Source organism: Saimiri boliviensis, chromosome 3 (genome assembly GCF_048565385.1).
Source record: "Saimiri boliviensis isolate mSaiBol1 chromosome 3, mSaiBol1.pri, whole genome shotgun sequence".
NCBI lineage: Eukaryota > Metazoa > Chordata > Mammalia > Primates > Cebidae > Saimiri > Saimiri boliviensis.
Genome location: NC_133451.1, coordinates 124632028 through 124657254, shown reverse-complemented (window position 1 = coordinate 124657254; position 25227 = coordinate 124632028). Strand labels below are relative to the sequence as shown.

At 41.8% G+C, this 25227-nt stretch overlaps 1 protein-coding gene across 1 annotated transcript; it reads right to left on the bottom strand.

Annotated features, from left to right (window-relative positions):
• Nucleotides 1-7681: 7681 nt before the first annotated feature.
• On the bottom strand, nucleotides 7682-9076 carry LOC120363042 (tripartite motif-containing protein 60-like). The gene is given in 1 exon segment (XM_039467253.2): nucleotides 7682-9076. A coding segment is annotated over 1 exon segment (1395 nt).
• Between the last annotated feature and the right edge of the window lie 16151 nt (nucleotides 9077-25227).

The following is a 25227-nucleotide window of genomic DNA, read 5'->3' as shown; positions in this document are numbered from 1 at the left end:
CCAGCGCGACTCTTGTGACCGGCGAGGCGGTTTTGCCGGCGCCTCGGAGCTTCGGTTCTTGGTGCAGAGTCAGAAAAGCACCATCATTCTTAACGCCGCTGATTTGGTCGGCGCAGTGGGTTGCTCAGATTTTGGCGCTGAGAATCAATAAGTTGGACGTCCACTCAGAAACCCAATTACAAAGACGGTAATTATAAAGACCACAGATGGATAAATCTACAACGAAGGGAAGAAAACAGTCAAAACAGGCTGAGAATACCCAATATCAAAACGCCTCTTCCTCAGCGGGGGATCGTAGTTCCTCATCAGCAACGGAACAAGGCTTGATGGAGAACGTGTGTGTTCCAATTACAGAAGCAGGCTTCAAAACGTGGATAATAAGAAACTTCTGTGAATTAAAAGAACTTGTTCTAACACAAGCTAAAGAAACTAAGAACTTTGAAAAAAGGTTTGACAAAATGTCAACAAGATTACAAAATTTAGAGAGGAAAATAAGTGAATTGATGGAACTGAAAAACACAATACGAGAACTATGTGAAGTATGCACAAGTTTTAACAGCCGAATTGATCAAGCAGAAGAAAGGATATCAGAGGTCGAAGACCAACTCAATGAAATAAAACAAGAAGACAAGATTAGAGAATAAAGGATAAAAAGGAATGAGCAAAGTCTCCAAGAAATATGGGACTATGTGAAAAGACCTAATCTACGCTTGATAGGTGTACCTGAATGTGACGAAGAGAATGAATCCAAGCTGGATAATATGCTTCAGGATATTATTCAGGAAAATTTTCCCAGCCTAGTAAGGCAGGATAATATTCAACTCCAGGTAATACAGAGAACACCGCAAAGATAGTCCTCAAGAAGAGCAACTCCAAGGCACATAATCGTCAGATTCACCAGGGTTGAAATGAAGGAGAAAATACTAAGGGCAGCCAGAGAAAGGTCAGGTTACCCACAAAGGGAAGCCTATCAGACTTACAGCAGATCTCTCAGCAGAAACCCTACAAGCCAGAAGAGAGTGGGGACCAATATTCAACATCCTTAAAGAATAGAACTTTCAACCAAGAAATTCACATCCAGCCAAACTAAGCTTCATAAGTGAAGGAAAAATAAAGTTTTTTGTGAACAAGCAAGCACTCAGAGGATTCATCACCACCAGGCCTGCTTTACAAGAGCTTCTGAAAGAACCACTACACATAGAAAGGAACAAACAGTATCAGCCTTTCTAAAAAATACCAAAAAGTAAAGAACATTAATATAATGAAGAATTTACATCAACTAATGGGCAAAATAGCCAGCTAATATTAAATGACAGTATTAAACGCACATATATCATTATTAATTCTAAATTTAAATTGACTAAATTCCTCAATTCAAAGACAGGCAATTTGGACAAAAAACTAAAACTGTATGCTGCATCCAGACCCATCTCACATTCAAGGATACACAAAGACTCAAAACAAGGGATGGAGAGAGACTTACCAACCAACCAGAGAGCAAAAACAAATAAATAAAAAGCAGAAGTTACCATTTTTGCCTCTGATAAAATAGTATTTAAAGCAACAAAGATCAAAAGAAGCAAAGAGGGACATTATATAATGATAAAAGAATCAATGCAACAACAAGAAGAGTTAAAGGTCCTAAATATACACGCACACAATACAGGAATACCCAGACATACAAGACTTATAAAGAGATTTAGACTCCCACACAATAATAGTGGGAGACTTCAACATTAATATTACACAGATCAATGAGACAGAAAATTAACAATGATATCCAGGACTGGAACTCAGATCTGGAACAAGTAAACGTAATTAACATTTATAGAACTCTCCACTTTACACAAAATATACACTCTTATCAGTACCACATCATATCAACTTAGAAGTTTAAACGAAATGTTGGTTGGCTTCTTGTTTGTTACTCTCTTCCCTCATTTTCTTTCATGTCTCCATTATTAAGGACAATGATAGGCATACCCATATTTAGACTGCATTCTAGCCCGGGCAACAAAGCAATACCCCCATTCTCTCTCCCTCTTCCTCTTTGTCTTTCTTCCTCTTCTTTAAAAATAAATAAATAAATAAATAAAATACAGAAGTTAGCTGGGTGTTGTGGTGGGAGCCTATAGTCCCAGCTATTTGGGAGGCTGAGGCAGGAGAATCGCTTAAGCCCAAGAGAGGGAGGCTGCAGTGAGCTGAGACTGTGCCACTGTACTCAGCAAAGCAGCAAAGTGAGACTCTATCGCAAAATAAATAAATAAATAAATAAATAAATAAATGCCCTGTGTCTTCCTCTCCCTTCTTCATCCTTCACAAAAGTCTCTCCACAGTCGTCTTCTTCTTTTTGTTTTGTTTTGTTTTGTTTTGTTTTTGTTTTTTGAGACAGAGTTTCACTCTTGTTACCCAGGCTGGAGTGCAATGGCACAATCTCGGCTCACCGCATCCTCCGCCACCTGAGTTCAAGCAATTCTCCTGCCTCAGCCTCCTGAGTAGCTGGGGCTGCAGGCAGGCACCACCATGCCCAGCTAATTTTTTGTATTTTTAGTAGAGACGGGGTTTCACCCTGTTGACCAGGCTGGTCTCGATCTCTCGACCTCATCATCCACCCGCCTCGGCCTCCCAAAGTGCTGGGATTACAGGCGTGAGCCACAGCGCCCTGCCCTCCACAGTCTTTTTAATCCCATTTCATCTGACTTTCAGGTCTGACTCCTCTGGGGCCACACAAATCTCTCAAGTTCAGTTGAAATCTATTAGTGGCAAGAACAAGGCCAGGCATTTTGGTTTCCGGTTCTCATATTTGGGGTCACTGATCAGAAGCACAGCTGGCCCTTCCCCCTCACTGCCAACTACTGTATTCTCCTCCGACCTCACCTATATTATCCGCTCCACTGGCCAGGTGTCTGCAAAGGAAATTTCCTAAGCACTTCCTCAATGCAGCGTCCTTTCCCACCCCAGTTAGGGGAGTTCTCCAATTTTCATCCTCATAGACTGTGATGGGAAGTCCTCCCAGTGTCACTCCATTTGCAGCCTGAGCCTCCGACGTCTCTCCCAAACCCTAAGCCCACCCAAGGTGTCTGCTCCTTCCCTGAGTCCCTGCTCACCTGCACTTGTTGTTCGAGGGGTGCTCTCCTGACGCCAAATCTCCACTTGGGTCCAGGCTCTGTGAGCGCTCCGGAGCTGCCTTTAAATGTCCAGATGGGTGGGGTGGTTCCCTCAGCACCACTGCCGACTAAGAATGGCTGCTCCTGTCTTCGCAGGTCAGTCGTGTCCTTCTTGGTCCAGGTCAGAACAGGCAACACAGCACAGCCTCTCTGTTCACCTGAGAGTTCTGAATCTGGCGCCTTCAGGGCTTATAAACCTGTGGAGAGTTTTCTTTCTGTTTCCTTATTGGACAGAATGCGGATGAAATTAGCCTTTGGCCAATGACATGCTCCGATGGACATTTTCCACCTTCTTCTCTGATTGCATTTTAAGCCTGGAACGTGGGGTGGGTGGGGAGAACAGGAGGACATTAAAAGTGGAAGATTGGATTTATCTGTCTCTCACTGGTCCGTTGAAACTCCTCTAACTTGGCCGGGCGTGGTGGCTCAGCCTGTAATCCCAGCACTTTGGGAGGCCGAGGCGGGTGGATCACGAGGTCGAGAGATCGAGACCATCCTGGTCAACATAGTGAAACCCCGTCTCTACTAAAAATACAAAAAATTAGCTGGGCATGGTGGCTCGTGCCTGTAATCCCAGCTACTGAGGAGGCTGAGGCAGGAGAATTGCCTGAACCCAGGAGGCGGGGGTTGCGGTGAGCCGAGATCGTGCCATTGCACTCCAGCCTGGGTAACAAGAGCGAAACTCCGTCTCAAAAAAAAAAAAAGAAACTCCTCTAACTTAATCAGTGATTAGGTTCTGGGTTAATTAAATATTGGTAATATTTGTTGGCTAGCGTTGACCTTTTCCTTCTCAGCCAGTTTTAATTTTTTTGTTCCTTGAAGGCTGTGCTTCCAGAGTCAGTCCTTGCCTTTGTTTTCTGGATTCCCAAACTCATTCCAGAGTTTTCCGCATCCACAGGCTCAGACATGGAAGACAGACTGCTGGCGGAAATACCTATTCTTATTTATTTATTTGTTGAGACGGAGTCTTGCTCTGTTGCAAGGCCGGAATGCAATGGCATGATCTTCGCTAACCGCAACCTCCACCTCCTGGATTCAGGCAATTTTCCTTCATCAGCCTCCGAGTAGCTGGGACTATAGGCATGTGCTACTGTGCCCAGCTAATATTTTTATTTTCAGTAGAGATGGTATTTCACCATATTGGCCTGGATGTTCTCCGTTTTTGGACCTCATGATCCTCCTGTGGAGGAAGCGGTGAGCCGAGATGGCACCACTGCACTACAACATGGGCGCAGAGCAAGACTCGGTCTCAATAAATAAATACATACATAAGCAAATAAATAAACATTCAAAATTCTGGATGAAATTTTTAGGACCCAATTTTAAACATTCAACCATGTATTATGATTCTGGAATTGGATTCTGAAAACTGCTACCTCCTTATTTTCTTAGATAAGAGTGATCACAAATAATTGAGTACAAAAAAGTGACTGGAAATATTCTTAACAGCCTGATTGGGTAGGAGTCTCAGTTGTTCCTTTTGCTATATATGCGATGTTGGGTTTATTACCTACAAAGTGGGAATAAGGTTCTTACGTTACAGTATGTAATGTGGACTAACTTGTTAGGTGCTTGGCCTGCTACTGCCAGCTGCTCTTACTTTTCCACATGATGGACGCTAAGATACGTGCTTTATGCAAACACTTATTAGATTATGACCACCCCTTGAAATGGCAATTATTATCCCCACTATGCAAACAGGAAAACAGGCTGTGAATGTTTCTTTTTCTAAAATTTAAAATCTTTATTTTCTTTATTATACAGCCAAAGTGTTGAGATTACAGGCATGAGTCACCCATCTGGACTGTGAATTGTTGAGCAACATGTCTGAGGTTCAGAGCCACATTCTTTTTCACCAGGTTCCCAGAATGCCCCATCTCCATCTATGTCTTCAATTTTTTTTTGAGACAGAGTTTCACTCTCGTCACCCAGGGTGGAGTGCAAAGGTGCAATCTCGGCTCACTTCAACCTCTGCCTCCCAGGTTCAAGTGATTCTCCATCCTCGGCCTCCTGAGTAGCTGTGATTACAGGTGACTGACCGTGGTGGCTGGCTAATTTTTGTATTTTTAGTAGAGAATGGGTTTCACCATGTTGGCTAGTCTGGTCTCGAATTTCTGACCTCACGTGGTCCACCCATCTCAACCTCCCAAAGTGCTGGGATGACAGGCATAAGCCACTGCTCCTGACCCAGTGGATGCTGTTTAAATCAGTAGTAATGCCATAGGGGTTGGGGCTGGAAAAGGCCCCTTATAGGAACAGGGTCTCAGAGGGAACCTTAGCTCCACAGTGAGTTACCTTAAAGTCTGCCTCGTTTTGCACATAGTCCCTTTATTAAATGATACTGAAATCACCATATTTGAATGTGCTTTTCTGTTTAAACCCTGGCTGAACCCAAGGCAACAAAACACGGAAAGTCCTGCTTCTCCACCAACCTAGGGTGAGAGCGAGCATCTACTTTAACATATTATAGTTAATAGTTAATATTTATTTTATTTTTAATAGAGACAGAATCTCACTATATTGCCCAGGCAGATCTGGAACTCCTGTGCCCAAGTGATTCTGCCTTGTTGACCTCCTGAAGTGCTGGAATTACCGGTATGAATCACCACACCTGGCCATATCCTCTGTTTTTGAAATAAGTAAAATTAGTTCTTATGACATTTACAACTGCATAATAAATTGAAAAGAAATTGGTTTCCATAATGAAGTTGCTGTGAAAACATTATCGATTGGAAATATTTAAGAGAGGGGATTTGAAGCATTATGAGACCTAGAAACAAATATTAAATTATCAAGTACATACACACACACACACACACACACACACACACACACACGCACGCACATTTTGTGGTGAGGAATAACATAGTTATTTAATGAAATGAGTAAAGGTTGTTCTGAAAATATTTAGTATCCTTTCAATCCTACATATTTAAAGTATTTCTACATAAATAGCAGCATATCTACTGTGAATATATATGGGAATTAATAATTCACTACTGATTGTGTGTGTACAGTAAGTAAGTGTGTGTGTGGCAGAGGAGGATGTAAGAGTGCCATCTCTTATTTCTTTTTCAGACGGAGTTTCACTCGTTTCCCAGGCTGTATTGCAAATCATGGCACAATTCAGCTCACTGCAATCTCTGCCTTCCGGGTTCAAGCAATTCTCCTGCCTCAGCCCAATGAATAGCTGGAATCACAGGCATGTGCCACCATGCACGGCTAATGTGTTTGTATTTTTAGTAGAGATGGGGTTTTACCATTTTGGCCAGTCTGGTTTCAACCTCCTGATCTCAGGTGATCCGCCCACTTCACCCTCCCAAGTGCTAGGATTAAGGGCATGAGCTACCATTTCATTTTCTAGAAAACTAAGGTAGTCCTGACAAAGACATACTGAATAAAAAATAGGTATTTAGAAATATTGAGGTAGACAGATGAAAGGGAAAAGTGGCATTGGGCATTGAGGTTCATGCTGGTAATCCCAGTGCTTTAGGAGGCTAAGGCATGAGAAATGCTTGAGGTCACACGTTCAAGACCAGCCTGGGCAAAATAGAAATTAAAAAAAAAATTAATTAGCCAGGCGCAGTGGCTAAAGCCTGTAATCCCAGCACTTTGGGAGGCTGAGGAGGGTGTATCACAAAGTCAAGAGATCGAGACCAACGTGGTCAACATGGTGAAACCCCATCTCTACTAAAAATACAAAAAATCAGCTGGGCATGGTGGCGCATGCCTGTAATCCCAGCTACTCAGGAGGCTGAAGCAGGAGAATTGCCTGAACCCAGGAGGCGGAGGTTGCGGTGAGCCGAGATTGCGCCATTGCACTGCAGCCTGGGTAACAAGAGCAAAACTCCATCTCAAAAAAAAAAAAAAAAAAATTATAAAAAAAAAGTTGGTCAGGTGCAGTGGCTCACACCTCTAATCCCAGCACTTTGGGAGGCTGAGGCAGGCATATCACAATGTCAGGAGTTGAAGACCAGCCTGATCAACATGGTGAAACCCCAACTCTACTAAAAATACAAAAATTAGCCAGGTGTGGTGGTGCGTGCCTGTAATCCCAGCTACTCAGGAGGCTGAGACAGGAGACTCGCTGGAACCCAGGAGGCAGAGGTTGCAGTGAGCTGAGATTGCGCCATTGCACTACAGCCTGGACGACACAATCATTAATAAAGACTTAATCATTCTTAAAGGAAAAAAAATAAGCAATACTGAAGAAACATTATAGGGCTTCTATTGGCAATAACTGGAGTATTTTTTTTTTTTACATAATACATTTCTTTAGTATATATTTTTAGTATTTTATTTCAGGATTTCTAAAGTAGTTTGTCTTTGACCCATAATTTGTTATTAAGTAGGTCCTATCATCACATTTTTTTAGTGCTGAAACTGACATATAAACAATTCTGCGGTTTCTTTGGTGGGAAAAATAGCAGAAAATACAGAATTAGCAAAACTAGATTCACTGGCTCTATCATGTTTGCTAGGTGTAAAAGAAATGACAGTTTTCAAATAGCTATTTATTCACAATCTGTTACTCTAGAAATTTTAAGAGGTTTTGAGTCCATTCCAGTATAAAAATAAGGCCAAAGTGGCCCTGTAAAATCATCATTAAAAGTATACAGTACAGAGCTATCATTCACATTATAAAAGGAAATCTCACTCATTTCATAGTCTAAAAAAATGCCAATCTTACTAGGTGCTACTTTTGGCAGCGGATTAATTTCCTCATGACCCAATACAATATAATTATCCCAACCAGATCGCCGAATTCCCCACAATCCATTCTGTACTAATGTTGGTGAGCGCTTCCTCCTTCTGGGAAGAGAGTCATCACAGACACCAAGGATCCATTCAGGCTTGTCTTTCACTTCTACTTCCCAGTACTGCCGGCCACTACTATAGCCCTTAGAACCCACAACAGCTGGGAGGCGATAAAATCTTCTTGGGTTTGAAGGTAAGTTTTGCACTGTATTTCCATAGCGCACAGTTTTCCTATCTGCTGAGACTACAAGTTTATGATGTGCTGTTTCAGGATCTAGAATTACATCTACTTGAAATCGCTTGATAATTTTCTATAGGCCAGAATATTGTGGAGGCAGACGGTAACCGTATTCTTTTAATCTGAATGAAAAAGGTTCAAGGAATTTGAAATTTTTGTACCTGTGATAGATATCCTTAACATTTGCCAGTAATTCCAGTCCTGGCTTTACATATGTGCTCTGTATCTCCTTTAGTAGATATTTTAATGAGGAGGTATGATCTGAGAATTTTCTTAGGCTTTCATTTAGTTGTGCTAAAATATCCGTCTCTTCAGCTTGTAATTGCCCAAGAACAGTCTCTTGCTCCTTTTGGAGAAATAACCTAAGTTGCTCAAATTCAGACCTGACTTCTTCTTCCTTATGTTTTACCTTTTTCTTCAGTTCTAACGATTTTCTGGTTTGTACAGTTATGATTTTTTCAGTTAGTTCCACTCTCTCCTTCCATGCAGCATTGTATTCCTCCAATTTTTTCCTGTGATGGGAGGCAGCCTTCTTTCTGGGCCGAACACAGTGAAGCTGGTGATCAGTGGAGAAACTGCACCTTGGACATAAAAGCTCTAGGTCTTCCCGACAGAAAAAGGTCAAAACCTGATTATGCTTCTTACATACATGCTTCTCTTCCTGCCGCTTTCTCTTGCTTCTTATCTGGAGTTGCTTAGCAATTTCAGTCAAACGACCCAGTTGAGGATTGCTTGTCAATTTCCTTTCGGGACAGCAAAAGTGGCAAAAAGGGCAGGGGAAACTATCATCTAGATCCTTCCAGGATATAATGATGCAGGAGAGACAGAAGTTATGCCCACAACTGATGGTCACTGGGTCTTTCAAGTAATCCAGACAGATGGGACAGCTAGCCACTGCTTGAAGGTCAGCCATTGAGCCCTGAACAAAGATGGTAGGTAAAGTAATTATTTTAATAAGGCCTAGCTCTTTAGACTTAAGTCCCAGTAAGCAGTACATATCTTCCCCCAGACCTTGAAATTTGAATTGGCTTTCACTTTTACTGCTTTGGCATGTAGATGGCAGCTTCTAGAAACTTCTCAGCTCCTTAGCTTCAGAGTCTACGGCCATGAATACTTCACAGCCTGCGGCCTATTGCACATTTCAACGTATTAGCTGGGTTGCTGCTCTTCCCTCTTAATGAAATAAAGTCAAGTTTTCCTCAAGAAAGTAGACTCAGGTCTAAGATAAGGAATCCTCCCTATGAGTGAGAAAAGACAAAACATTACAAATCTGATTACATAATCACAAATGTATTAAACATTCACACAGGAATCATCAAAGAATGCTGAAATCACTGGGTGGATGTTCTTGGAAAAACAAGATATTAATAGTGCAGAGATTCGCATCATACATTTTACACACACACACACACACACACACACACACACACTGTTAAAAATGTGGAACAAACTTACGTGCTTCTTGGTAGAATGCAATGGCAACTTTACAGCATTGCTCATATCATATTCTTTCCAAAAATATTGACTTTCAAGCTAACCATGAGAAAATTAATTCAGATTGTGGAGCAATCCTACTAGACAACTGGTATGTATTCTACAAAACTGTCAATTATAGGAAAAACAATCATAAAAAAAGATTTCCAGATTTAAGGAGAGGAAAGAAACGTGAAAAATACAACATGTGATATCTGATTGGATCTGAAATCTTGAAATTTAACAGCAACAGCAACAAAGAACTAAAAAAATGCTGGAAATAGGCCAGGTATGGTGGCTAACACCTGGAATCACAACACTGAGGGGCCAAGATGTATGACTCCCTTGCAGCCAGGGGTTCAAGACCAGCTTGATCAACATGGTGAAACTCCATCTCTACTAAAAATACAAAACATTAGCTGGGCAAGGTGGCATGTGCATGTAATCCCAGCTGCCTGAGAGGCTGAGGCAGGAGAATCACTTCGCTGGACCCTGGGAGATACATGTTGCAGTTACCCGAGTTTGTAGGACAACACTAAACCCTGGGCACTGGAGTGAAACCATATATTAAAAAAAAGAAAGAGGCCGGGCGCGGTGGCTCAAGCCTGTAATCCCAGCACTTTGGGAGGCCGAGGCGGGTGGATCACGAGGTCAAGAGATCGAGACCATCCTGGTGAACACGGTTAAACCCCGTCTCTACTAAAAATACAAAAAACTAGCTGGGCATGGTGGCGCATGCCTGTAATCCCAGCTACTCAGGAGGCTGAGGCAGGAGAATTGCTTGAACCCAGGAGGCGGAGGTTGCGGTGAGCCGAGATCGCGCTATTGCACTCCAGCCTGGGTAACAAGAGCGAAACTCCGTCTCAAAAAAAAAAGAAAAAAAAAAAGAAAGAAAGAAAGAAGAGAAAGAAAGAAAAGAAAGAAAGAAAGAGAGAAAGAAGGAAGGAAGGAAAGAAAGATAAAGAGAGAATTGGGAAGAAATAAATGTAAGAATCTTAGTATGGACTCCATCTCACATAATGTTCTACCAGTGTTAAATTAGGTACAATAAAATTATAGTAAAAAATAAATGGCTTCACCGGGCGCGGTGGCTCAAGCCTGTAATCCCAGCACTTTGGGAGGCTGAGGCGGGTGGATCAAGAGATCAAGAGATCGAGACCATCCTGGTCAACATGGTGAAACCCCGTCTCTACTAAAAATATAAAAAATTAGCTGGGCATGGTGGCGTGTGCCTGTAATCCCAGCTACTCAGGAGGCTGAGGCAGGAGAATTGCCTGAACCCAGGAGGCGGAGGTTGCGGTGAGCCGAGATCGCGCCGTTGCACTCCAGCCTGGGTAACAAGAGCGACGCTCCGTCTCAAAAAATAAATAAATAAATAAATGGCTTCATTGTTAGGAGATACATATTAATACACAGCAGGAAGCCATCTGGAAATCTGAAACTTTCAGAAATTTCCACAATTTAACAAAATATATAGCCGAGCATGGTAGCTCACACCTTTAATCCCAGCACTTTTTAAGGCCACGGTGGGCAGATCACCTGAGGTCGGGTGTTTGAGATCAGCCTGACAAACAGAGATAGCCCGTCTCCACTAAAAATAAAAAGTTAGCCAGGTGTGGTGGTGCATGCCTGTGATTCCAGCTACCCAGGAGGCTGAGGCAGGAGAATTGCTTGAACCTGGGAGGTGGAGGTTGCAGTGGGCTGAGATGACACCATTGCACTCCAGCCTGGGTGACACAGAAAGACTGTGTCTCAAACAAACAAAAAACATACATAATTAGAGAGAACATGAATGTAACAAAAAGTTAACAATGGGGTGAATCCAGGGAATAAGTATAAGGATACCCACCCTTTCAAACTTTCTTTAGGTCTGACGCTTTCAAAATAAAAGTGAGGGATCAAAACTTCCTGGTTTGCTTTCAAGACACCTACAGGTACCTGATTTTAAGCAAGTCAGATTCCTCCATCAAACCTTGCAAGCTACCTAACCCAGCCTGACTAACATGGAGAAACTCCATCTCCACTAAAAATACAAAATTAGCCCAGTGTGGTGGTACATGCCTGTAATCCCAGCTACCCAAGACACTGAGGCAGGAGAATCACTTGAACCTAGGAGTCAGAGGTTTAGTGAGCTAAGATCATGCCATTGCACTCTAGCCTGGGCAACAAGGGTGAAACCCTGTCTCTCTCTCTGTCTCTCTCTCTCTCTCTCTCTCTCTCTCTCTCTATATATATATATATATATATATATATATATATATAGCCAGGCTGGTCTTGAACTCCTGACCTCAGGTGATCCACCCACCTCGGCCTCCCAAAGTGCTAGGATTACAGGCATGAGCCACCGTGCCCGGCCGGCCAAAGGAACTTTCTGCTAGATCTCTTGTCATCTGAAACCAAACAAGAGCCATGAATTGCATTTGCTTATTAGTTCTTTTAAATCTTTTTCAATCTAGAAAAATGTTCCCTGCCTCCACCTATGTCCTAGACTACCCCACATTCAAGATTTGCCAATGGCTTTACTGGTTCTTCTTTTTCTTTTTTTTCATGAGGTAGAGCCTTGCTCTGTTGCCCAGTTGCAGGATCTTGGTTCATTGCAGTCTCTACCTCCTGGGTTCAAGTGATTCTCCTGCTTCAGCCTCCTGAGTAGCTGGGACAACAGGTATACACCACCACACCCAGTTAATTTTTGTATATTATGTGGAGATGGATTTTCGCCATGTTGTCCAGGCTGGTCTTGAACTCTGGACTGCAGGTGATCTGCCTGCCTCGGCCTCCTAAAGTGCTGGGATTACAGACATGAGCCACTGCTCCCAACATGCCTATTGCTTGTTGACATCAATTAATTTGTACCTCAGGCCTTCACTCTTTAAACAAATTACATGTTTCCCCTCTTTATAACCTGTTAATAACTCCCCATAAGTCACAGCAAAGTTTTTCACCCTGAGCTCACCATTCAGAGCCCTCTGTATTTCATTATCTTCATCTGGCTACAGTGCCCTAAAGTACTTAACAAAAACAAATAAACATGGGTATCTTGCTTTCCCTCTTCTGCACAAACCACTTTCTGCTTAGATTACCCTACTCTCACTTCTTTCCTAGGACTGTTTTGCAACTAGAGACTCAGCACAAGTGACATGTCCTCAAGGATAATTTATTATATGTCAGGTGCTATGCTAAGGATCTTCCATATAGACACAGGTTCAACCAAACCATCGGAATAACTCCATCAGTTAGGAGCTATCATCCTCACTTAGAGATGTAAAAGCCGAGTCCACAAGAATTTGAACACGCTTACCCATCATTACGCTGATTGGCATAGCCACTGGCATGATAATCACTAAGTTGCAGCGCTCCTTCCTTACACTCCCAGAGCAGCCTATGCTTCTCTCTATGTGAAACCACCTTACATCTTTCATATTTGATATGCTCAGTTGTTCATACTTAATAATGTCTCCCAAATATTTTAACAGGGAATAATGCACTTACTGGTCCAACATTACAATGGTGAAAACAGGGAACATAGAAATTGAAAGCTAACAATTCCTAACAGAATTGGGTTTTCATCCAACTCTAACACTTTGCTACCTACAGGTACTTGGTCAACTTGGTCAAGTTAATTTCTGAGTTTCACTCTTCAGAAAGTAGGAAATAATACTGTCTCAGGTTTTAAGCATAAATGAATAAATTACGTAAGTTTTAGAAGTGTGTTAATACAGCCAGGCGCGGTGGCTCAAGCTTGTAATCCCAGCACTTTGGGAGGCCGAGACGGGTGGATCACGAGGTCGAGAGATCGAGAACATCCTGATCAACATGGTGAAACCGCGTCTCTACTAAAAATACAAAAAATTAGCTGGGCATGGTGGCACGTGCCTGTAATCCCAGCTACTCAGGAGGCTGAGGCAGGAGAATTGCTTGAACCCAGGAAGTGGAGGTTGTGGTGATCCGAGATCGCGCCATTGCACTCCAGCCTGGGTAACAAGAGCGAAACTCCGTCTAAAAAAAAAAAAAAAAAAAAAAAAGATGTTTTAAGAATCCTTCATTTCCAGGTGTGGTGGCTTATACTTGTAATCCCAGCACTTTCCGAGGACATGGCAGAGGGATTACCTGAGGTCAGCTGTTCAAGACCAGCCTAGACAATATGGTGAAAACCTGTCTCTACTAAAAATACTAAAATTAACCAGGCATGGTGGCATGCCTGTAGTCCCTGGTACTTGGGAGGCTGAGTCAGGAGAATCACTGAAACCTGGGAGGTGGAGGTCCTAGTGTGCTGAAATCACACCATTGTACTCCAGCCTGGGTGACAAGAGCAAACTTTACAATCTTGCATGTGCTTCACATGTACCCCAAAACCTAAAATGCAATTTAAAAAAATTAAAAAATCACAAAAAAGTCAATACACACACACACACACACACACACACACACACACACATATGTTTATATAATACCTGTAATCCCAGACTTTGGGAGGCAAAGGCAGTTGGATCATGAGGTCAGTAGGATCAGCCTGGCCAAGATGGTGAATCCCCATCTGTACCAAAAATACAAAAATTAGCTGGGTGCAGTGGCAGGCGTCAGTATTCCCAGCTACCTGGGACACTAAGGCAGGAGAATCGCTTGAGCCTGGCTTGCAGAGATTGCAGTGAGCCAAGGTCTCGCCACTGCACTCTAGCCTGGGCAGCAGAGCAAGACTCTATCTTAAAAAAAAACACAAAAACAAAAACAAAACAAAACAAAACAAAACAAAACAAAACAAAAAAGAACTTGCCCAGTGTCACATAGTAAACTGCAAAGCATCACTGGAAACAATTATAAAATCAAAAGAAAATATACAGTTTTGTAAAAACGGCAGGGGAGCAGTAGCTCACTCCTGTAATCCCAGCACTTAGGGAGGCCGACGAGGTGGGCAGATCACTTGAGATTAGGAGCTCGAGACCCGCCTGGATAACATAGTGAGAACCTTTTTTTTTTTTTTTTTTTTTTCTTTGAGACACAGTCGTGCTCTGTCGCCAGTCTGGAGTGCAGTGGCACAATCTCAGCGAACTGCAACCTCTAACTCCCGGATTCAAGCAATTATCCTTGCTCAGCCTACAGAGTAGCTGGGACTACAGGCGCACCACCACACCCTGATAATTTTTGTATTTTTAGTGGAGACGCGGTTTCACCATGTTGGCCAAGATGGTTTCCATCTTCTGACCTCGTAATCCACCCACCTTGACCTTCCAAAGTACTGGCATTAGAGGCGTGAGTCATCACGCCCGTCTGGTGAAACCCCATTTCTGTTAAAAATAGAAAAAAATTAGCCGGGCATGGTGACTGTAATCTCAGCTACTCCCGAGGCTGAGGCAGGAGAATCTCTTGAACCGGGGAGGTGGAGATTTCAGTGAGCAGAGATCGTACCATTGCACTCCAGCTTGGGCAACAAGAGCGAAACTCTTGTCTCAAAAAAAAAAAAAAAAAAAAAAGAAGAAGAAAAGAAAGCATACACAAAAAAAGGACACTCGCACAGTGTAAAGGACAGAAGAGGTACTCGCTCCAGGCTCCAGGTATCATTGTGCCCCCCTTCCCCCAAGCACACACACAAAGCAGTCTTCTCTACTATTTAAAATCAGGACATTAAACAGCTCTGTAGGCAGGATCATCATCCTAGTTTAAGCCACCTAGGTCTCTTTCCTACATACACAATGGTGCCTCCAATTTCCTAATTCTGTAGCTAAACTGATCTTTTCAAATACAAATATAATTCTTTTTTTTTTTTTTTTTTTTTTGAGACCGAGTTACCCAGGCTAGAGTGCAATGGCGCAATCTCGGCTCACCGCAACTTCCGCCTCCTGGGTTCAGGCAATTCTCCTGCCTCAGCCTCCTGATTAGCTGGGATTACAGGCACGCACCACCATGCCGAGCTAATTTTTTTTTTTTTTTTTTTTTTTTTGTATTTTCTTTAGTAGAGACGGTGTTTCACCCTGTTGACCAGGATGGTCTCGATCTCTTGACCTCGTGATCTACCCACCTCGGCCTCCCAACGTGCTAGGATTACAGGCTTGAGCCACAGCGCCCGGCCCTCTTAAATTTTTTTTTTTTTTTTTTTTTTTTTTTTGAGACGGAGTTTCGCTCTTTTTACCCAAGCTGAAGTGCAATGGTGCCATCTCGGCTTACTGCAACCTCCGCCTCCTGGGTTCAGGCAATTCTCCTGCCTCAGCCTCCTAAGTAGCTGGGATTACACGCATGCGCCACGATGCCCTGCTAATTTATTATTATTATTATTATTATTATTTTGTATTTTTAGTAGAGACGGGGTTTCACTATGTTGACCAGGATGGTCTCGATCTCTTGACCTCGTGATCCACCAGCCTCGGCCTCCCAAAGTGCTGGGATTACAGGCTTGAGCCCGGCTAAATTGTTTAAAAGATTGAGAAGGCTCCTGCTGACAAGTGGAGGTTTAAAAAAAAAGTTAAAAAATAAAAACGTGATTCAGGGGACTCCTTCATAACAATAAAAAAAAAAAAAGAAAAGAAAAGAAAAAGAAAAAGAAAAAATAATAAAAATTTAAAAATATTGAGAAAGATTGCAATTAATGGTTCTTTAAATATGAGGCAAAGTTCATCAGTGAAGACTTGTTTCTGTCTTTGTGGGGTGGTAATTTTGAGTACGGATTTCATTTCCGTCCTAGTTTTAGATCTGTTCAAATCTTCTATTTCTTTATGATTTTGTCTCAGTAAGGTGTATGTTTGTAGGACCTTACCTATTTCCTCTTGCTTGTCCAGTTTCCTTGGAGTATAATTTTATACGAGTTTTTTATAATCCATTTTATTTATAGTTTATAAGAAATGTGTAAAATTTTGAGTATTAAACGACATCACCTATAATATCGTCTATTATTTATTATATTTATTTGCATGCTTTCTTTCTTCTTCGTTAGTCAAGCTGTTTTCATCAATTTTGTCTTTTTAAAAAACCAAATCTTAGTTTCTTTTTTTCTCTATTCCTTTTCTGTTTCCAATTTTATTTGTTTCTCTTGTAATCTGTTATTTTCCCCCTTCTGTTAACTTTGAGCTTAGTTGCTTTTTTCTAGTTCCTTACCATATATAGTTGCTTACTTAAAACCTTTGTGGTTTTTTTTTTTTTTTTTTTTTTTTTTTTTTTTTTTTTTTTTGAGACCGGGTTTCGCCCTGTTGGCCAGGATGGTTCCAGTCTCTTGACGTCTTGATTCACCCGCCTCCGTTTCGCAAAGTGTTAGGATTACAGGCGTGAGCCACCGCGCCAGGCCTGTCGTTGTTGTTTTTAATGTAGATGTTATCGCTGTCAACATCCTCTTATAATCCCACAGGTCACCTGTGCGGAGCAATCCCAGCTCCCCGTGGAGGACTCAAAGGCAGCTTCTCGGCCACCGCGACTCTGACTGCATTCCCATTTTCCGGGGTACTCGGAGGACTCCATCCCGAGCCCGTGCGGATGGAGGCCCCCTCGCCAGGTTCCCCCAATCCCAGCCGGGGCTGGAGCTGTCGCCTTTTGGAGTCCACCTGCGCTCCCCTTCTCCCGGGCGCTCAGGAGCCTCGCTGGGCCCCAGGAAGGTCTGCTCCCGGCGGGGAGCGGCGCTCCTGTCTGCGTGGCGGGGGCGCTCCTGTCCGCGAGGCGGCTCCTGGGGCGGACGGCCCCTCCCTCCCCTGGGAACAGAGGCGTTTTCTCAGCCATCTCAGAAGACTGGACACAGTTCACTGTTTGGGTCCCTACCTGGCCAGGGTCACCGTGAAACCCTGTAGGGAGTTTCCCTTTCAGCTGTCACCCAGGTGGTAACAGCTGCTGAATGTTGACCTTCAGCCCTAATCTTCTGGGATCTTCTCATTAATCAATCCAATCACGGCTGGGCGCCATGGCTCCCACCTGTAATCCCAGCACTTTGGGAGGCCGAGGCGGGGCAGGGGAAGCCGGGGAGGTAGAGGGGGAGGGGGCGGGACGACGGATCACCTGAGATCAGGAGTGTGAGACCAGCTTGACCAAAACGGAGAAACCTCATCTCTACCAAAAATATAAGAACTAACTGGCCTTGGTGACCGACGCCTGTAGTCCCAGGTACTCCCGAGGCTGAGGCAGGAGAATCCCCTGAACCCGGGAGGCGGACATCGCGGTAAGCAGAGATGTGCCATTGCAGTCAAACCTGGGCGACAGAGACACTCTGTCTAAAAATTAATTAATTAATTAAAGTAATTCAATCACCTTTTTAAAACTCGTTCCTCTAGTCATCCACTCAAGCAATTTGAAGTGTTCACTTAATCAATCATTAGAATCCTACAGCACAGAGAAAATAGACGCAATATCTAAAACTGGGCATCTGGCAGGCCAGGGCAAAGAGACAGAAATAAAGAATGCTTCCGTGTGGAAGCGGTCTGTTCACTTGAGATGAGGCTTTTCTGTTCATCAAGAACGCAAATGCCTCTCTCCAGAACTGAGCCACCGAATAGTGCCTAGCACCATCTGCGGGAACCTTTGGAAAAATCAAAATGACAGAGTTAGAAAACCTCATGTTCATGAAAAATAATCTAGTGGCATCCAGTCTAGTCACCTCCAGTCCCCACGTGTCAAAGGTCAAAAACTGTGACGTTCCCAGCTGATGATATGGCGTGGAGGTGGCCTGTGTCCATTCCCTCTTTAAGCTGCAAATGAGAGCACAGTTGTTCTACAGCTGTCCCTCCTCCTTGTGTTCATTTATCATGCGGTTTTTAAAATCTTCCTTTATCAGCAGAAATATTTCACTTTTTGTGGTCAACATTCAGACTAAATAGAAAATGTCATATTTGTAATAAAAACAATAATATTTTTGAAGGACCAGGAGCATATCCTTGCTTCCGGTGAACTTAATTTCCAGCATTTTTTAATCCTGTCATTTTGCATTAAAAACTACCACTTCCTGAGTACTTTATTAAAAACCCTGTATTTTTCTTTTTCTTTTTTTCTTTTTTTTTTTTTATTGAGATGGAGTTTCACTCTTGTTACCCAGGCTGCAGTGCAATGGCGCGATCTCCACTCACTGCAACCTCCACCTTCTGGGTTCAGGTAATTCTCCTGTCTCAGCCTCCTGAGTAGCTGGGATTACAGGCACGTGCCACCATGCCCAGCAAATTTTTGTATTTTTAGTAGAGACGGGGTTTCACCATGTTGACCAGGATGGTCTCGATCTCTTGACCTCGTGATCCACCCGTCTGGGTCTCCCAAAGTGCTGGGATTACAGGCTGGAGCCACCGCGCCCGGCAAAACCCTGTATTTTTCGACTTACTCAAACATTCCATTGAATCTAAAGAATTCTGTTTTGTAAAAAGAATTGTCTTCGATACACAAAAATGAAAAGGAAGGCTTAGCCGGGCAGCTCAGCCAGGCCCACAGGGTTGCAATGTCCCTTCTCTGTGCTGCTACAACATCCTGTCTCTTTCAATGACTACACAGGGAAATCACAGTGTAACCCCCTCTCATTAGGAAGCTTTTAAGAACAGTCTTTCGCCTTTGCACTCCAGCCTGGGTAATAAGAGGGAAACTCCGTCTCAAAAAAAAAAAAAAAAAAAAAAAAAGAACAGTCTTATACAATATATCACTCTGCTTTCTAAAAATTTTTACAGCCCGGCACAGTGGCTCAGGCCTGTAGTTCCAGCACTCTAAGAGGCTGAGGCAGAAGGACCCCTTGATCCCCACGATGGCTGTTCATTTCCTGTGCTGTTGAAGGACACACAATCAAAAGGGAGTATCTGGAGTTTTTTGAGACAGAATTGTTTCTTTTTTCTTTTCTTTCTTTTTTTCTGAGACAGTTTCACTCTTGTCATCCGTGCTAGACCTCCAACTCCCGGGTTCAAGCAATTCTCCTGCATCAGCCTCCCAAATAGCTGTGACTACAAGTTCATGCCACCACAGCCAGCTAATTTTTTTGTATTTTTAGAGAGACATATTTTCACCATGTTGGCTAGGAAGGTCTTGATCCCTTAAACTTGTGATCCGTCGGCCGTGTCCTCCCAAAGTGCTTGGATTACTGGTGTGAGCTACTGTGCTTGGCCAGATTCAAGTTCTTTCAACAGTTCCCATCCTCTTTCTACAGCTCTTACACAGTTCGTTATTCAAATTGCTCTTTCTCTGACTGCCTCTTAAACGTGTTTTCCAGGGTCCTGTCCTTGACTATCTATTTCTGCCAGTGGTTCTCACTGTGTTTTCTGATACCACAAGGCTGCTATGCAACTGAACAGGCTCCTGAAATAAACTCTCATTCCTCTGTTGTAATTCTTTTTTTTTTTTTTTTTAAGACAAGGTTTCACCATGTTGGTCAGGCTGGTCTTGAACTCCCAAACTCAGGTGATCTGCCCGCTTTGGCATCCAAAGTGTTTAGATTACAGGCGTGAGCCACCAAGCCCGGCCCCTCTGTTGTAATTGTAAACTGTGCTTTCAGATAGAGTGTTGTTGAACCAGTGCAAATTACATCCCTGTAAAGAAAAATAAATCACTGTAAAAAAATGAAAAAGAAAAAACAGAGTGTTGGAGAGAAGGATGAAGACTCAGAATTCTATGGGACAAGGGAGTTGCAAGAAAATATGGGACTCATGGAACCTGGACCTGAAGATTTGTAACAGCTCTTCTGGAGATTTGACTATGTTGAGAATCCCTCAGAAGCTTCATCCATGGCCCATGGGTTTTCCTAACCCTATGTGCTGATGAGTGATCCCAAATCTCCCTCTATTTTGGTTTATCCTATGAGCTCATTCAACCATACATTCAGTCAGTGTTTATTGAATACTCACTCTTTGTGAGCTATTTTACTAGCAGCTGAGGATACAAAGATAATGTGTCATTGTCTACCACAAGGCAGCTGACAGTCAAAGGGAAGAGACTTTAGTACAGTTGGCACTCTGTATCTGCAGGTTCCACATTCTTGGACTCAACCAACTGCAAATCAAAAATTTTCAGGAAAAGAAACAAACAAAAAATACAATGATGAAATAAAGAAACAAAAATACAGCTGGGCATGATGGCTCACGTCTCTGATCCCAGCACTTTGGGAGGCTGAGTTGGGGGGATCACAAGGTTAGGAGTTCGAGACCAGCCTAGCCAACATGGTGAAACCCCATCTCCACTAAAAATACACAAATTAGCTGGTCATGGTGGCTGGCACCTGTAGTCTCAGCTACATGGGAGGCTGAGGCAGGAGAATCCCTTGAATCCAGGAGGTGGAGGTTGTAGTCAGCTGAGATCCCACCACTGCACTCCAGACTGGGTGACAGAGTGAGACTCCACCAGAAAAATTAAAAATAAAAATAAAAACATAACACAACAACCATTTACACAGCATTTAACTTGTATTATGTATTCTAAGTAATCGAGAGATGATACAAACTATTCAGAAAGGGGCGGGCACGGTGGCTCATGCCTGTCATCTCAGCACTTTGGGAGGCTGAGACTGGTGATCATCTAAGGTCAAGAGTTTGATATCATCCTGGTCGACGTGGTGAAACCTTGTCTCTACTAAAAATACCAAAATTAGCTGGTGGCACATGCCTGTAATCCCAGCTACTCAGGAGGCTGAGGCAGGAGAATCGCTTGAACCTGGGAGGTGGAGGTTACAGTGAACTAGTATTGTGCCACTGCACTCCAGCCTGGGCAACAGGGTGAGACTCCATCTTAAAAAACAAACAAACAAAAAAACCCAAAAACAAAACAACAACAAAAACACAAAAAACAACTCTACAGAAAGATATGTATAGGTTATTTGCAAATATAGCATTATTTCAAACTTATAAAGGACTTGAGCACCACCCACCTGGTGTCTTGAGAGTCCTGGGACCCATTCCTCTCAGATACCAAGGGTATCTGAGGCAGAATTCTATGGAGGGGAAGGGAGTTTCAAGGGAATGTAGAGTTTGTGGAGCCTGGGGCTGTAGATTTTCAGACTTTCTGGAGATTTGACTGTGCTGAGAATCCCTCAGAAGCCTCGTCCATGGTCCATGGCTTTACTCGTAGGCTTGTGAATCTATAATTTTAGCCTCCCTCTATATAAATGGTAGTTCATTAAGGGGAGAGAGTAAAAACGATCTTTAATCAGCAGCACACAACTGTATTTTATGCGTTTACAATGAAGAGCAAGTCTCTCTTTCACTCCGGACCCTATTTTTTGATGAAATCTTTTGTACAGAATTAGTATTTACTGTTATTTGTATATAATTCCAGAAATATTTAATGCGCAAGTAATAAAATGTGTGTGTGCGTGTGTGTGTGTGTGTGTGTTGTATGTTTAGAGAAATGGCAGCATACTGTGTGTACCACCGCATTTTTTTTAACCTAATGCTTTATCTTGGGGATTATCATATGTCAATATACATGCATCTCATTCATTGCTTTTAAGAAGGAATGACCAAATTTAATTGAAAGCTTTAAAATCATCTCAATGATGTTTGTTTTACAATTAGTGGAGTTTGCATTCCTATAGATTCATTATTTCTAAGCTTGTCAGAGGCAACAGGCACTATAGACAACAAATATCTATTTTGTTAGGCCCTATTTCTATTTTGAAATGAAATTCATCAAAATAAAACTTATGTGCATACATATTAAAATATTAGTATTATACCTCAAAAGGACATAAACGACAATAATAAAAATAGTGTGTAAGAAAACAAGCCTCATTGTAACATGCCAAGAGAGACTACAGATTTTCAAAATATCAAAAATGAGGAAGTATGATAGTCTGGGAAATGCACTCATTCTTTTTATTTACTCTCAAAATAATTTCCAGAGTTATGACATAGACTAGAATGTTATGAAGTATCAGGAAAGATATTGCTTCTATCTTGAACTTCACCATCTATGAATGCACAATTTTAGTCTCTAGAACTTGAAAAGAACATGCAGACCAATGCCTTTCATAGGAAATAGAGACTTGAGAATAAGTTAGAATAGGAAAAATAATAATAATAATAATAGACAATAGCAATGTTGGATGTAGATTTCCAGAGAGAGAATCCGGGTAAGACTGAACAACAATAGATTACACCAAAGTGAATTATTAATTCCCATATATATTCACAGTAGAGATGCTGCTATTATGTAGAAATACTTTAAATATGTAGGATTGAAAGGATATTAAATATTTTCAGAACAACCTTTACTCATTTCATTAAATAACTATGTTATTCCTCACCACAAAATGTGCGTGTGTGTGTGTGTGTGTGTGTGTGTGTGTGTACTTGATAATTTAATATTTGGTTCTAGGTCTCATAATGCTTCAAATCCCCTCTCTTAAATATTTCCAATTGATATTGTTTTCACAGCAAGTTCACTATGGAAACCAATTTTTTTTTCAATTTATTATGCAGTTGTAAATGTCATAAGAACTAATTTTACTTATTTCAAAAACAGAGGATATGGCCAGGTGTGGTGATTCATACCTGTAATTCCAGCACTTCAGGAGGTCAACAAGGGAGAATCGTTTGAGCACAGGAGTTCCAGATCTGCCTGGGCAATATAGTGAGATTCTGTCTCTATTAAAAATAAAATAAATAAAGTAAGATACAGAGTCTATATATAAAAGTGTTACCTGGTTCCAAAACTTTCCCTAATTTGACTAATTGAATCAGTACTTGGCTTCTATGTAGATTTTTATTTTATTCTATTAATTTAATTTAATTTAATTTAAGACAGATTTTCACTCTGTCACTCAGGGTGGAGTACAGTGGTGTTATCATGGCTCACTGTGACCTTGACCTCCCAGGTCAGGTGATTCTCATAACTCAGCCTCTCAAGTAGCTGGAACTGAGGTACTTGCCACCACACCTAGCTAATTTTTGTAATTTCTGTAGAGATGGGGTTTTCCCTTGTTACCCAAGCTGGTCTCGAACCCCAGAACTCAAGAGATCCACCCACCTTGGCCTCCCAAAACTTTTTCTATACATGTCTACTCCCATTTTGCACACGGATTTCAAATAGATGAATCAAGAGTGACTATTTTTGCATTTAGTGTCCTTAAAATATTAGTGTATTTCTAAATGTTTGTTTTCATACTTATCTTTATATAACTGAATCTATGAATAAAGTTATAAAAACTTTAAGCAAGCCAGTATATTTTTTATTATTGTACACACACACACACACACACACATATATATATATATATTTTTTTTTTTTTGAGATGGAGTTTCACTCTTGTTACCCAGGCTGGAGTGCAATGGCGTGATCTCGGCTCACCGCAACCTCCACCTCCTGGGTTCAGGCAATTCTCCTGCCTCAGCCTCCTGAGTAGCTGGGATTACAGGCACACACCACCATGCCCAGCTAATTTTTTGTATTTTTAGTAGAGACGGGGTTTCACCATGTTGACCAGGATTGTCTCGATCTCTTGACCTCGTGATCCACCCGCCTCGGCCTCCCAAAGTGCTGGGATTACAGGCTTGAGCCACCGCGCCCGGCCTATTGTATATATTTTTTAGATAGAGTGTTACTCTATCACCAAGCACCAGGCTGGAATGCAGTGGTGTGATCTCAGCTCACTGCAACCTCCACCTCCCAGGTTCAAGCAATTCTCCTGCCTCAGCCTTCCGAATAGCTGGGACTACAGGCGCGTGCCACCACGCCCAGCTAATTTCTGTGTTTTAGTGCAGTTGGGGGTTTCAGTGTGTTGGCCAGGATGGTCTCAATCTGTTGACCTTGTGTTCAGCCTGCCTCAGCCTTGCAAAGTGCTGCGATTACAGGTGTGAGCCACCATGCACAGCAAGCCAGTTTATTTTTAAATAATGTCACTTCATGATAATTTCTGAAATTATCATGAAATAACCCACTTTCATATGAGTTATCTGATTTTCTTGTCACTTAATAGAGACATTATTTAACTTTTGGAGTGTATTTCAAGTAGCAGTCACATAATTATAAAATATTTAAATTTTGGTTTGAAATTTTATTGATTTAAGAAAAATGTAGATAGATAGATCTACATTAATAGCTTTTGTCATTTGCAGCTTCTCGGAGGTATTAAATAATAGCTTTGATGGCAACATTGATTTATCTATGTTCATTTCATGGAAGATCCTTGACCACTAAGGATTCTTGATGAATAACACAAAAAATTCCTAAATGCTGCAGCTACTTTTTAAAAGTTGCTTAAACGTCAGGTAGCAAAAAATCATAAGTAATTTTTATCTGATGTGCAAGAAATGGCACTGGAAAAATAATGCTTTTTCTCTAAAATAACTTTTTAAAATACTGATGATGCCCTTTTATTGATAATCTTTTACCATCTCCATGATTTCTTTCAGCACAAATATCATTGCTTAATGGCGTAGAATAAATTATTTTATTTGGATTTCTTTGCCGCACTGTGCTAAAATCTCTTTACTATTTTGTAGGACAGCTTTTTACTCCCCACTCGCCACTCACTGAGTACATCTTCATCATTTGGTAAGAAATTTCAATACCTAAAGTCTTCTCATTAGATGTTGTTTTGTTTTGTTTTTCATTTTAGTATAAATTTTAGAAACATGTTAATATTCTAACCGACCGTATCAAAATGCTTCATAAAATGTTTTCTCAATTTTCACAATTACATGTTTATTTTTAGGACATTTTGGAAGA